The sequence below is a fragment of the Octopus bimaculoides genome, chromosome 21 (assembly GCF_046866305.1).
Source record: "Octopus bimaculoides isolate indiv1 chromosome 21, ASM4686630v1, whole genome shotgun sequence".
Classification (NCBI taxonomy): Eukaryota; Metazoa; Mollusca; class Cephalopoda; order Octopoda; family Octopodidae; genus Octopus; species Octopus bimaculoides.
In genome coordinates, this window is record NC_142948.1 from 31,357,205 (window position 1) to 31,370,712 (window position 13,508).

Consider the following 13,508-nt stretch of genomic DNA (forward strand, 5'->3'; position numbering starts at 1 on the left):
TATTCTCGTAATCACTCACTACCAAATTTGGGCAGTACATTAGAAGTTTGTAGACATAGATGGCGTTTGGGTTGCTTGGCTAGTGGGGTGGATGGGCGTGCAGGTGGGCTGCAGTGATGGGGGGGGGGTTTACCAACAAGTGGACAGGTAATGGTTAAGGGAGAGAAGTGTGGGAATAACATATTACAGAAACCAGGCCACATTCACATACATATATTCACATATGTGTGTGTGTGTGTGTGTGTGTGTGTGTGTGTGTGTGTGTGTGTGTGTGTGGATATATATGTATGTATGTGCGTGTGTGTGTATATATGTAATATACATGGATACATGTGTATATACATATATATGTGTGCATGTGCAAGTGTATGTATGTGTGTATATATATATATATATATATATATATATATATATATATATACATATATATATATACTTATATATATGTATAATGTACATACATACCGATAGTTATGCACATACACACACGTATATATATATATATATATATATATATATATATATATATATATATATACACACACATACATACATATACACACAGTTGGGTGGGCGGTGTGTGTATGTGTGTGTGTGTGAAGGAACCACCCTTGTCTCTCCAGTTTAGCACCCTGGAAAGATAGCCACAAAACAGTGATTTTTGAATAAAAGCTCACAATGGGATATTTCTCCCACTACTACTACTACCTCTACTCTCTCTCTCTCTCTCTCTCGCTCTTTCTTTCACTCCGGTATGACTCACAGATAGAAGCACTGAGGTCATGAGAATATTTTGGTCGGTAATAGCAGGTGACACTGGTGACAGTGAGTTGGCAGAAATATCTTATGGTTATATAGTCTTTTCTATGATATTCGTTGAAATCTAAGCAGGGTGGAAGAGAATGGAGTGGGGGAGTTCATGTCATCTTGGCCTTTTTTTTATGTTCTTCAATGAACTAACAAAAACTTTACAAGAGGCTGGAAGCATGGCTTTCTCGTTAAGAATGTGTTTCTGGGTTTTGGTTTCAGTCAGTATCAGGCTCCTTAGGCAAGTATCTTCTACCACAGCCTCAAAGTCTATCAATGGCTTGTGTGTGAAACATGGGATGACACCTTTGTACTGCACCAGCAACAACCTTCCAACCTATGGATCTGTTTTGGGTAGTCGTTGCTAGTGAGGGTGCAGTGCAAATCCTACCTCCACCTCTTTAAGTCGCCTTTTTTTTTCTTTTTTATGACACATTGAGGAAACGTTGGGTCTATTTTTTGGAATGCTGGTCCCCACACAGTACTAAGGTAATGTGAAATAAAATGTTTTACTCAAGAACACAACATGCTGCACTGTCCAGGAATTGAACCCAAGATCTGGTGGTTGTGAATGTGTCACCCGAACCACTAGACTACATACCTGTATCAAGGCTCATTTTGTGTGCGTGTGTGCGTGTGTGTATGTGCATGCATGTGTGTGTGTTTGTGCAACAAAACCTCAATAAGCTAAAGATCTTTAAATAAGTTTTACCCTAGCAGAATTAGAATCCCTGTGAATGTGAAGAACCATCACACGATAGCAATGCACAATATATTATACGTTTCAAATTTTGGCACAAGGCCAGCAATTTCAGGTGAGGGGTAAATCAATGACAGTGCTCGATTGGTACATTTTTTTATCAACCCTGAAAGGATGAAAGGCGAAGTCTTTGAACTCAAAACATGAAGACGGACAAAATGTCGCTAAGCATTTTGCCCCACGTTGCTAATGATTCTGCCAGCTCACCACCCTGATATATGATATAATATAAAGAACAAAGCCTCTATAAACCAAAACCCCTTTAACAAGTACAACCCCATGAGAATGAAGGACAACTTAGAATAATGAGTATGCATTTGGAAGAAGCTCTTATTCAAGAAAAATCCACGAACTGTAGTTTCTTCCTCTCTTTCCCTGCCTAGTTTCAGAGACCTGTAAAAAGATCATGTGTGCCCTAGCTTTTCTCCACTGAATAAGCCATAAAACAAAACTAAAATGCATAAAAAAATTGTAAAATGATCCAATCCAGACAAAAGTTTACTGATTACAGAACATTTGAGCTCATGACTAGGATTTGAAGGTTTGACCACATAATTTAAAGTGAAGTACTTTAATCACACATTTATGGTATCTCACATGTGTCTAAACATTTTTTTCAATCAATACTGGTTTTGAGAAGAGGATATTTCAAGTGCTCTGGGGGTGGTTTACAGAGGAAAAATGCATCAACAACACAAACCTGTCCGTTGTTTTGGTTAAGTAAAGATTGTACATCATCGTCTACTATGTCGCAAATCTGATAGAACATCTGACGAAATGGTGGTAGGATATGGGCTCGGAACTTATAAGTACTCTGGAAAAACAAATGAATAAATATATAGACAGATAGTTAAATAGATAGATACATAGATATATAGACAAACAGATGTAGTTCTGACAATGATTTTAAGAAACAGAAGCCATAGTAAAAAGACAATTGTTATTATTAGTTGTGGTTAAGCAGCTTGCTTTGCAATCAAATAGCTTCAAGTTCAATCCCTAACTGGTTTCCAAGCAAAGTAAAATTTCCCCATCACCAGACATGGTTTCGCAGAAGATTGGAAATGAATGACATTCATTTACAACATTGCATATCATCACACACACACACACACACACACACACAACAAGCTTCCATCTACCAAATCCACTCAGAAGGCTTTGGTCGATCTGAGACTATAGTAGAAGACATGCGCCTAAGGTGCCGTGCAATGGGACTGAACCTGAAACCAAATCGTGTGGTTAGCCACACACTCATGCCAGTATCTATAGGCACTAAGTATAAATATTTTTAAAAGTTTACTTTTGCTTTGAATGTCCATATTCTCATCTCCTCGTGACATATAAACTTATCCCAATCAGCTAACCACTAGGCTACATGGCTTCAAATTATATGATTTAATAAAACAATGAGTTCAACAAAAAGACGTTTTGCATTCTAAGTGACCTAACCATGTTCCTCATACACACACACACACACAGTTGTTTGGATTCAGGGTTATTTGTGGAACAATCATTATGAAAGCACCCACCCCTAGTGATCTGAAACTGCAATAGATGGTATAAGGTATTGTTATGAGATTATATATATATGTGTTTATATTTATATAAAAATATATATATATACACACACACAGATATACATACATATATATATATATATATATATATATAATGCGAGAGACTTAGGGGTTGAGGATTCAACCCACTAAGGGATAGTATCTATCCAATATACTGCTGGGAGAGTACCCAATTATTGTTACACTAGAGTTATACCAAGTGCAATAAATGGGAGCGGGTAAAAAGGGGGATATATATATGCATGTATGCATATATGTGTGTGTATACACACACACGTATACATGCATGTGTGTGTGTGTGTGTGTGTGTGTGTGTAATGGATCAATCAGAAGTCAACTCACCAACTCATCATTCACTTTACATGCAAACAAACCAGCCCACACACAAAACCAAACATAAACACAAATTATTCAAACATAGGAAATATATCTAATGCTGTAAAGAAGAAGGGAAATCTCATGTTTCTGGTAGGAACTGGAGACTTCTGAAAATCCTTCTCCTGAGAAAAAAAAATCTTTTAATTTCAACTGGTTTTGAAGGATATACAAACTAGGATCAGAGAGAGAGAGACAGAGAGACAAAGGGTTAGGAGGGAGGGTAAGAGATAAGGAAACAGTAAGAAGTATTAGTGGTAGGAGATGTCACTAGTCAGAGAGAGAGAGGAGAAAATAAAAAAGAATGCAAGCAGATTTCATAATCACTGATGGAGGGAGGGAGGCAGGAAGGTAGAATTAACTAATAAAGAATATACACATACAAGCAGTAACCAGTAAAGTGACATATGGGGCCATGCACACATTTGCACATAAACACATGCACACATTCCAACAGGTCATAAGCCTAGTTCTTTCATCTGACTCATACATATGTATGTAAATATACACATTATCAGGGAAAGAAGAGGAGGATGGGGCAGTGTGGGTGGGGACAAAATGAATTAATGTATGACTTAGAAGTTTCTTTCCTCCCCCCTCCCCTTCTCCCCATTTATTTATCCATCTATCTACCTGTAATTTTCAGTCTGTCTTTCTACATCTATCTACCAAAGCATCTACCTATCTCTCTATCTGTCTGTCTGTCTATCTATCTACATAGCTATCTATTTCTTACATCTTTTATTCTTTATCTATTTGTATTTATTGCTATCAATCTGTCTTATTTTTCATCAATCTGTTTTACTATATCAGTCTCTCTCTCTCTCTCTCTCTCTCTCTCTCTCTATATATATATATATATATATATATATATATATATATATACCTGTCTCCATATACACGTCTGTCTATGTTGAAGCACACATATAAAGTTATAAGAAATAACATATAAATATTGGATTGAAAATCCTTTAGGACAGAAAAAGTTAAAGGCTGCCTTCAGCTTGTGTTGTTTTCTTGAGCAAGACACTTTATTTCACGTTGCTCCAATTCACTCACCTGTAGAAATGAGTTGCAACGTCAGTGGTGCCAAGCTGTATCGGCCTTTGCCTTTCCCTTGGATAACATTGGTGATGTGCAGAGGGGAGGCTGGTATGCATGGGGGACTGCTGGTCTTCCATAAACAACTTTGCCCAGACTAGTGCCTCAGAAGGGAACTTTCTAGATACAGCAAATTCTGCTTCAGCAAATTCTGTTTGATCCTTACATGAAGATGATATATATATATATATATATATATATATATATATATATATATAGTTCAAAAACACAATAACAAAGAAACAAAAAAACAACAAAGTGAGGACGTGATATGGATAGTATTATTGGACGCTCAGGAAAGGAAAGAGAGAGTGTATGACGTTTCGGGCGTAGCCCTTCGTCGGAAAGATGGAAAGTTCGGAGAATGGAAGAACGGAGAAAGAGGAAAATGGTACCGATGCCCACGAGGTTACATGATGAAAAGACCGGAAGAGGAGGTGGTGGATATATATGTATATATCTAAAGGTTAAAGACCCCCTTTGGTTATGAATGATACAGATTTTCTATGGCCTGATGCCCTTTCTGTCTCCAATCTTACCAGTTTTCATTCAAACTATCCAACCCATGCCGACATGGAAAATGGGCGTTAAATAATGATGATGGTGATACATACACACACACACGCATATATATATATATATAAAGAAAGAGTGAAAGAGGTGGGAGAGCTACATGCATACATGTGTATCCATCAGACTGAGTGTCAACATCTATGTATCTGTCTGTCAAATATGCCTCTGTCATTACACGTATCTATTGGTCAGTCTGACCCATTGTAAAACATTGTTAAACATCGTAAAACAAGTAAAACGTTGTTACTGAAAACACACAATGTAAAGACTAAGAACAAGAAAATTACTAATGAGACCAATTAGCTAAGAATGCTGGTGGGAAATTACTGGTCAAAGACCTGTAGAGAATTCCGTTCCCACCTGGATAGAAATGCCAATTAAAAGTTAGTCAGGTAACATTAACATTGACTATTGTGGTTGATATTTAACCTTGATCCAGTAGACCTATGACGAAGGATGTTCCAGTTCAGGAACTACATTGTCCATTTTGACAATCATTTGTGTGTCTGTTATTCTATCATAAAATGTGCTTGTCTCTGATAAAACAAATATGACATAATAGAGAGACTAGGATGTCTCTACAAAACTCCTGTCCATGCCATATTTAGAGATGCCAATACTTTCTAGCTGCCCCTGTAGGCTAGTACAGAGACAACCTACTTGTCCAGCAATTTTCACTGCCAGTGCCAATGGACTGGCTCCTGTGCAGGTGGCACGTAAAATACACCATTTCGAGTGTGGCCGTCGCCAGTACCGCCTGACTGGCCCTCGTGCCGGTGGCAAGTAAAAGCACCCACTACACTCTCGGAGTGGTTGGCGTTAGGAAGGGCATCCAGCTGTAGAAACTCTGCCAAATCAGATTGGAGCCTGGTGTCGCCTCCTGGTCCACCAGTCCTCAGTCAAATCGTCCAACCCATGCTAGCATGGAAAGCGGACATTAAACGACAATGATGATGATGATGACTATGAAGCTTCTGTTTTCAAGCAGTGAAGGGGGCAAACACATACTCACACATACATATGTATATGTATATGAACTTTAGGTTAGTTAAAATATGTTTGTAATATATTTCAACTTCTGAAATGCAGTTATCATGGAGAAAAAATTCTCTCTTACAGTATAAGGTCTAAAAAACATCATATTTGCCCAGTGCTTCCCACTATTGGATTCTCAGATGCAGTGCTTTTGGCTCTTTAGCCTTCCTCAATGGGAAACACCAACAACGGGTTTTCACCTGCCAAATTCACTCACAAAACATTGGTGTTCCCAAGGCTATAGTAGAAGACACTTGCTTAAGGTGATGCACAGTAGGACTAAACGCAAAACCATATGGTAGCAAAGCATGCTTCTTAACCCCACTGGCATGCAGAAGTATCCTCTTGTTGTTATTTAGCCCAGATTATCCATCATACACCAGACCCATGGCCAACACCTTTTATCAAAGGCTTGCTAGTTTAGGGCTGATATGAGGCTCACCAACAACAGTACCAACAACTGATGTAAATGTTTAAATTTGCAGACTTGCACAACTAACACAAATAAAAAGTAAAATAAGATTTCAAAAAAAAAAAAAAAAAAAAAAGAGAAATAGAGAAGTAAAATGGTGTCCAACCTCTGCTTCTTCTTTTGTACGAGTTGTGGTTTCTCGTTGGTCTTTCCCTGGTAACAGTCCTGACCGGTTGATTGTAGCAACTTGACCCGTCTGTTTGGTGATTACTGTAGGTAATTTATAACTGAAGGTGCTACGTTTTGCTTTGATGTCAAACCCAGCATTGCCACCACCTATAAGGGGACAGAGAGAAATTTTATACTGAAAAATATTAAGTTTTAGGTAGACATGTCTAAAGACAATGATAAATGTGCTGAGAGGAAGTTTTACAAAAAGCTATGCCCCAGCATAGCTGTAACCCCAAGACTGAGACCAATACAAGAACTAAAAGAAAAACAGTACTTACGTTGTCGAACTCTGAAGTCAACAATCTGATATTTCTTTGCTGCTGGGTCTTTGCGAGGATCGTAGCCAAACTTTACCCACAGACTGCGCCAAGGTCCTGTGATGAAGTAATAGGCAACCAGCGGGAGAACGTACTTCAAGGTGTCACGCCGACAGTCAATAGCACCGCAAATGCCATTCCTTGACCAAATCGGTTTTTGATCGAACAACTGCCAGCAGAGGGAAAATAGGGCCACAATGAAAATCACACATAAAGAGGTGGGTGGGAAAGGAGGAGGAGAAAGAAGAAGAAATACATTTGCAAACTCACACAGACAACTACACACATTCTCACATGCACAAGCACACTACCAATTATATGCATAGATGCACATATACACACATTCATACATAGGCGCAGGTATGACTGTGTGGTAAGAAGCTTGCTTCCTAACCACATGGCTCTAGGTTCAGTCCCATTGTGTGGCACCTTAGACAAGTGTCTTCTACTATAGCTTCAGGCTGACCAAAGTGGATTTAGTAGATGAAAACTGAAAGAAGCCTGTCCTATATGTATCTTTGTGTCTGTGTTTGTCCCCACCCCATCACCACTTGACAACTGGTGTTGGTGTATTTATGTCCCCGTAACTTGCTGGTTCGGCAAAAGAGACTGATAGAATAAATACTAGGCTTAAAAAGTAAATCCTGGGGTTGATTTGTTTAACTAAAAACCTTCAAGGCGATGCTCCAGCATGGCCACAGTCAGATGACTGAAACAAGCAAAAGAATATAAGACTATACACACACACTGTATTCTTTATGGGTTTCAGTCTTTTGACAATAGCTATGATGGTACATCACCACCGTCAAGAAACTTTTAGTTGATCATTTCGACCTCAGTACGTATCTTAATAATCTATATTTATCAAGCAGCCAAACATAAACAAGGCCACACACATATTCACACACAGTCATAGTCAGTAGGCTTCTACACAATTTCAATTGACCAAATGCCACTCACAAGGTATAGGTCAATTCAAGGATAGAGAAGAAGAGACTTGGCCAAGGTGTTGTGCTGGGGGATTTGAATCTGCAAACACAGGAGTGCAAAACAAGCTTTTATGAGGTAACCTTGACAAGATTTTCTACTATAAGCTCAGGTTGACCAATATTTCATGAATGAAATTTGGTAAACGGAAGCATGTTGCATGGGAGGGTATGATGCGTGAGAAAGAGAGAGTGAGAGAGTATGTGTGTGTGTCTGTGCTAGCTGGTTGCTAGACAACAAGAGTGCTGTATAATTAACAAAGCTTTGTTATTTTACAGCCGAGATGCAATCCTCCCATAGACCTTATGAAGTTAACAGATATGCCTCAGTGTTTCTTCATATGAATTACTACATAGAGACGTGATGTTGTGTGAGAGTGGAAATGCTGTATGGGAGTGAGACATGGTGTCTGAGGGAGAGATGGCAATTTTGAGAAGGACCAAGAGAGCAATGGTGAGAGATTTGTGTGGAGTGAGGCTGTTTGATAAGAGGACTGAGGACTTGATGGGGATGCTGGGGTTGGAGGAATCGGTGGAACAGCTGGCAATGGCGAATGAAGTGCAGTGGTATGGGTATTTTGCTTTTTGTTTGTTGGGTCCAGAAAAGAGAGAAGAGCCCGTGGTTTCTGCAAGCTCTCTGGAACCAGCAAGATTGGTGTTGTTAACATATTCAGTATAAACTATTGAAAGTCAACACTGGCAGGAAGGACATGAGCAAGGAAGGAGTTCCAGAAGACCAACATTCTGGGGAGGAAGGACTGGGTGTAGTGATTAGTGTGGGTTCTAAGTGGTTGGACAAAACACGGCTGAGGAGAAAAATCACAAGTTGTTCAGGAATGCCTATGTGGAAGGGGCACAAGACCAGCCAGCTTCTAGGATTATCATCATCATCATCACCATCATTTAATTTCTGTATTCCATACTGGCATGGGTTAGATGGTTCAACAGGAACCAACAAGCCAAAGGATTGTGCCAAGCTCCAATGTCTGCTTTGGCATGGCTTCTACAACTGGATGCCCTTCTTAATGCCAACCACTTCACAGAGTGTACTGGATACTTTTTTTAAGTGGCACAGGCACTGGTGAGATCACTAAGTAACTCACATGACAAGACCCCTCAACTGAATAAGTGTATAGTATTGGTGTTAAGAGGTTAAAGCATGATAGACGAACAGGAACGAGTGTCTTGTTGAAGAGGAGATACATGAAGTCTCCAGTTGGAAAGAGACAGAAAGGGAAGGTGAGGGCATACCCTCAAAGGACAAGGGGAATATAAGAGAGAGAATAGGGATAGTGAGTTTATGTGATGAGGTGGGTGGGGCAAATGATAAAAATCTTCCAGATGCTGGGGATTTCTCACTAACCTCTCGAAGCCTTTGTTCAAGGTTTGGATTCTTTACTTTGGCTCGCAGGGTTGCTTCAGCACCACTCATTGATTCTGACGGAATTGTCTTGTCCTCAAAATTTACAAATATTGTGTGACGAGATCGTCTTTGCCTGGCTAGAATACCAAAGAAGAAGGAAGAAAATAAATCAAGAATTGAATACAGGAAGAAAGATAATCATTACCACATTTTTTTTTTTTTTATCATTAGCACTTCTATTATCATCATCAGCAGTAGCATTAATATAATCATCATCAGCACTACTACTAAACTCATTAATTTCATCATTAACATCAGTCATCCTCATCATCATTATCATCAACCTCATGAGAACCACTATAATCATCATCATCATCATCAACAGCACTATTATCACCATTACCACTATTATAATTATCATTAGTACCACTCTCATTAACAGCACTATTATCATATCATTAACACTATGTTCACAACATTATTAACACCACAATAAACATCGTCATCACCACCACTGTTATCATTATCATTAACATCACTATCATTATCATCATAATTAGCAATATTATCATCTAGAACTGCATGATCCAAAATGCTATATTTACTTTAAGATGATAGTGAGAAAGGAGGAAGATTTGGCTGCTATTTCTAGCGAGTCAAGTTACCATGTAGAGATATCTTTTTTGATTTGATGCTGTTGTTGTTATCTCCAGAATTAGCCCTAATCAAACAGACCTATGATGAAAGACATTCCAGCTGTGGCCATTCCAGTTATTATTATTTTTTTTTTTTTTTTGCATGGAACCTTGAGCCACACATTATCTAGTGTTTCCTTTCCTAACACAGTAAGATGTAATTTGAAGAAGGATTTGGCTATTATTTTTAACAAGTCAAATGACTCCAGAGAAGCTACTGTGTCAGCTTGATGCTGTTGTAGCAGCAGTTATTTAACCCTAAGTGAGCTATCTTCAAAGGCAGATCTATATTCAAAGGTATTCCACCTGTTATCATCTCACGTTTTTCAGGAAGCCTAAGACCACCACATTATCTAACATGTCATTTCACTCTCTAGGATATTTAACTATTTATTACTCCTCATAGCTTTCACTCCTCATGGATTATAGCTGAGTCAATGGAGAAGAGATACAAGTAGATGAAATCTCCAAGCAGTTTAAATGCACAAGTCTCTGATATCCAAGTGGCTAAAAAGTGTCAACAGAAGGGCACCCAGTAGTCATGACCTGGATATGGCCCAGCCCTTTCAAAGTGTAAGAACTTAAGAGCCAAAACACTTGCCTGAGGTGAGGGTTCTTCTCTGAAGACTTGCTGTTTAGCTCTCTTGAGAGTTTTTTACCACTACTATTCATTATTTAAACTTTTCACTTCTCATGGACTACAGGCCATTGATGACCTTTTTTCACACTGTTCTTGACCATGGGCTGACCTCTCCCACAGCTTATTGGTTTTAAAATGTTGTCAGTGCTTCTGTAACTCTGCTTTTTTTTTCTACATAGGGGTTTTGGCTCTACACAAACCCATTTTTACGTCTGGGAAGAGGGAGATACATATCAGTCTTGCTGCTATCCTTTGACCTGTTCACCATGGGAGGCCCTACCAGGAGATTGAACTCTGCTGGTACATCTCGCAGGATCACTGAGGAACACAAGCCATCACACCTCAACAAGGATTAAGACCTAGGATGACAGTTTGAGGGATTTTTGGCTGTTCAATCTGGATGTTTCCTCACTGATTTGACACTGTTGTAGTAGTTAGTGTTCAGAGATGTTATAAATACGTCTGAGCTGAGTGAAGGGATAAATATTATTAGGATGATGTTCTAGGATGTATCTGGGTGAATACGGAATAGCTAGCATATCTGAATGGTGGTGTAGTAGTGAACAAGGTTATTCTGTTTGTATACATAGTAAGAGGAACTATGTGCACTGGAATTTGCTACAGCAACCAACATCCAGGTGGGATCTCAAAGTAGTATTGTTTTATTGTTTATTCTGTTATATAAAATAAATATTAATTTTTATATAAGCACAATGTCTCTAAGTTGTTACTGGAACCGTCTAAGGATGAATCGGACTGCAGTACAGTACGGACGAAAAATGAAAATAATGTGAAATACAAAAGTGTATGAAATGACAAATGAAAACTGCCTCAATCAAACACAAAATAAAAAAAAAATTTTAATTCAAGGGAATTAAAGAAGCTACAAAATTTTAAGAGTTGCGTTTCTTGAGCGGTTAATCTATCTGCTGAAACGAAATAATAAAATATATAAATTTTCCTATCCATTTCTGATCGTTTGACCTACCAGAATTAGCAGCACGTAAAAAGCACCGTTCGAGCGTAGACGATGCCAATGCCGCCTGATTGCCACCCACCCCCGCCGTGCCGCTGGTACATAAAAAAGCATCCACTACACTCCCGGAGTGTTTGGCGTTAGGAAGGGCATCCAGCCGTAGAAACCTTGCCAGATCAGATTGGAGCCTGGCGCAGTCCTCAGTCAAACCGTCTAACCCATGCCAGCAAGGAAAGCGGGCGTTAAACGATGATGATAATGATGATCTCTCAAATCATCTCTAACTTAAAAATAAAAAGGAACAACACCTTGGACAATGTAGTCATATATATGTTATACTTTTTTATTAAAGCTAAAAATAAATTTTTAAAACAGCATTACTCTACCTCCGGTATTCGAATCCTATTTTTTTCCACCTTGTTCTGCATTTATGCGCTTACTCATGTATATATTTGTAATATATACATAAGTAGGATTGTTGTGTTAAATATGACCGAGTGACAAATTTCAGGGAGATAACTCCCCGTCATCGAGTCGGTCAAAAAATATATTGATTCATAGCTTAGGCACAATACCAAGTATTTGGCTGAGAAAAAGGCGAAGCTAATTATAGTTGACCCCAGAAGGATGAAAAGCAAAACCAACTGCTTCATCTGGAATTAAAACTCAACTTAATGCCTGAGGCTTTTCGTCCTATCATTCACTTCTGCAAAATTACCACAAGATAGATAACTCATACGAGTATAATCAAAAATAGCTGAGGGGAGAGGAGTACAGGGATGGTTGTTTATGGATCCCAGAAGTACTTGAAAAACAAAATCGCCAGAATTTTAACTTTGAATGTAAAGGGGTATAATTGATTACTGCAAAGCATTAAAAAGGTCGCTCTACTACGTCTGCCACCCACCATATAATGAGACAGTCTCTAAACAGTCAGTTGGATTGGTCAGGAAAGGAAGGGCAGCACTCATGGCCCTTCATTTTTTTTTCAGATCCTCAAAGACTAGGTGAACAAAGGAAGAGAATTATCCCCGAACCACAGATCTCGCCAAAGTGCTTGCAATAAATTGATAAAGGCACCAGGTAGTGATGTTGAACGAGGCAACAGGATACATCTACCAGCCCTGAATCCAGAACGTAAAGTGCTAAGGTAAGAAGCTTGCTTCCCAGCCACATGGTTCTGGGTTCAGGGCTTGCATGGAACGGATGGTTTCACAGGAGCTGGCAAGCCAGAGAGCTGCACCAGGCTCTGATTGTTTGTTCGACACACCCTTCCTAACTCCAGGGTGTACTGGGTGTTTTTTTACATGAGACCAGCACCAGGGATTTTTACCATGTTAAAGAGAAAAAAGAATATTTACCTGTCCCAATTAGATGACTTGGACGTTGATCTTGGGGATTTACAAAGCCAGAACGATGTTGCATCTCAGATCTGTAGAGGTATTCCATGGGTGTATCCATACGGGAGAATATAATAGGTGGCAGGAATAAAGGGACATCGACTTTAAGCCAGTCTTTAACGTCTTCTGGTGACTTGACAACCAATTTGTCAAATATACTGGTAAATGTCTTTGCTTCATTCTCACCAGTTGAATGTGATATCATTGGTAAATATTGAAAGTCTACCATACCTGCAAAATGTTTAATATTTCAACCA

The 13,508-nt window shown here is 38.9% G+C and overlaps 1 protein-coding gene across 5 annotated transcripts in view; it reads right to left on the reverse strand.

The window, feature by feature from the left end:
• The window catches only part of LOC106879314 (general transcription factor 3C polypeptide 5-like), a 176,708-nt gene that overhangs the window by 96,060 nt on the left and 67,140 nt on the right, over positions 1-13,508 (reverse strand). For all 5 annotated transcript variants that reach the window (XM_089339455.1, XM_089339456.1, XM_089339457.1 and 2 more), the window contains exons 4-8: positions 13,213-13,482; positions 9,541-9,677; positions 7,153-7,360; positions 6,810-6,979; positions 2,268-2,381 (exon numbers count right to left, since the gene is read on the reverse strand). In XM_089339455.1, coding sequence (XP_089195581.1) covers positions 2,268-2,381; positions 6,810-6,979; positions 7,153-7,360; positions 9,541-9,677; positions 13,213-13,482 — 899 coding nt within the window. The remainder of the gene's footprint in view (positions 1-2,267; positions 2,382-6,809; positions 6,980-7,152; positions 7,361-9,540; positions 9,678-13,212; positions 13,483-13,508) is intronic.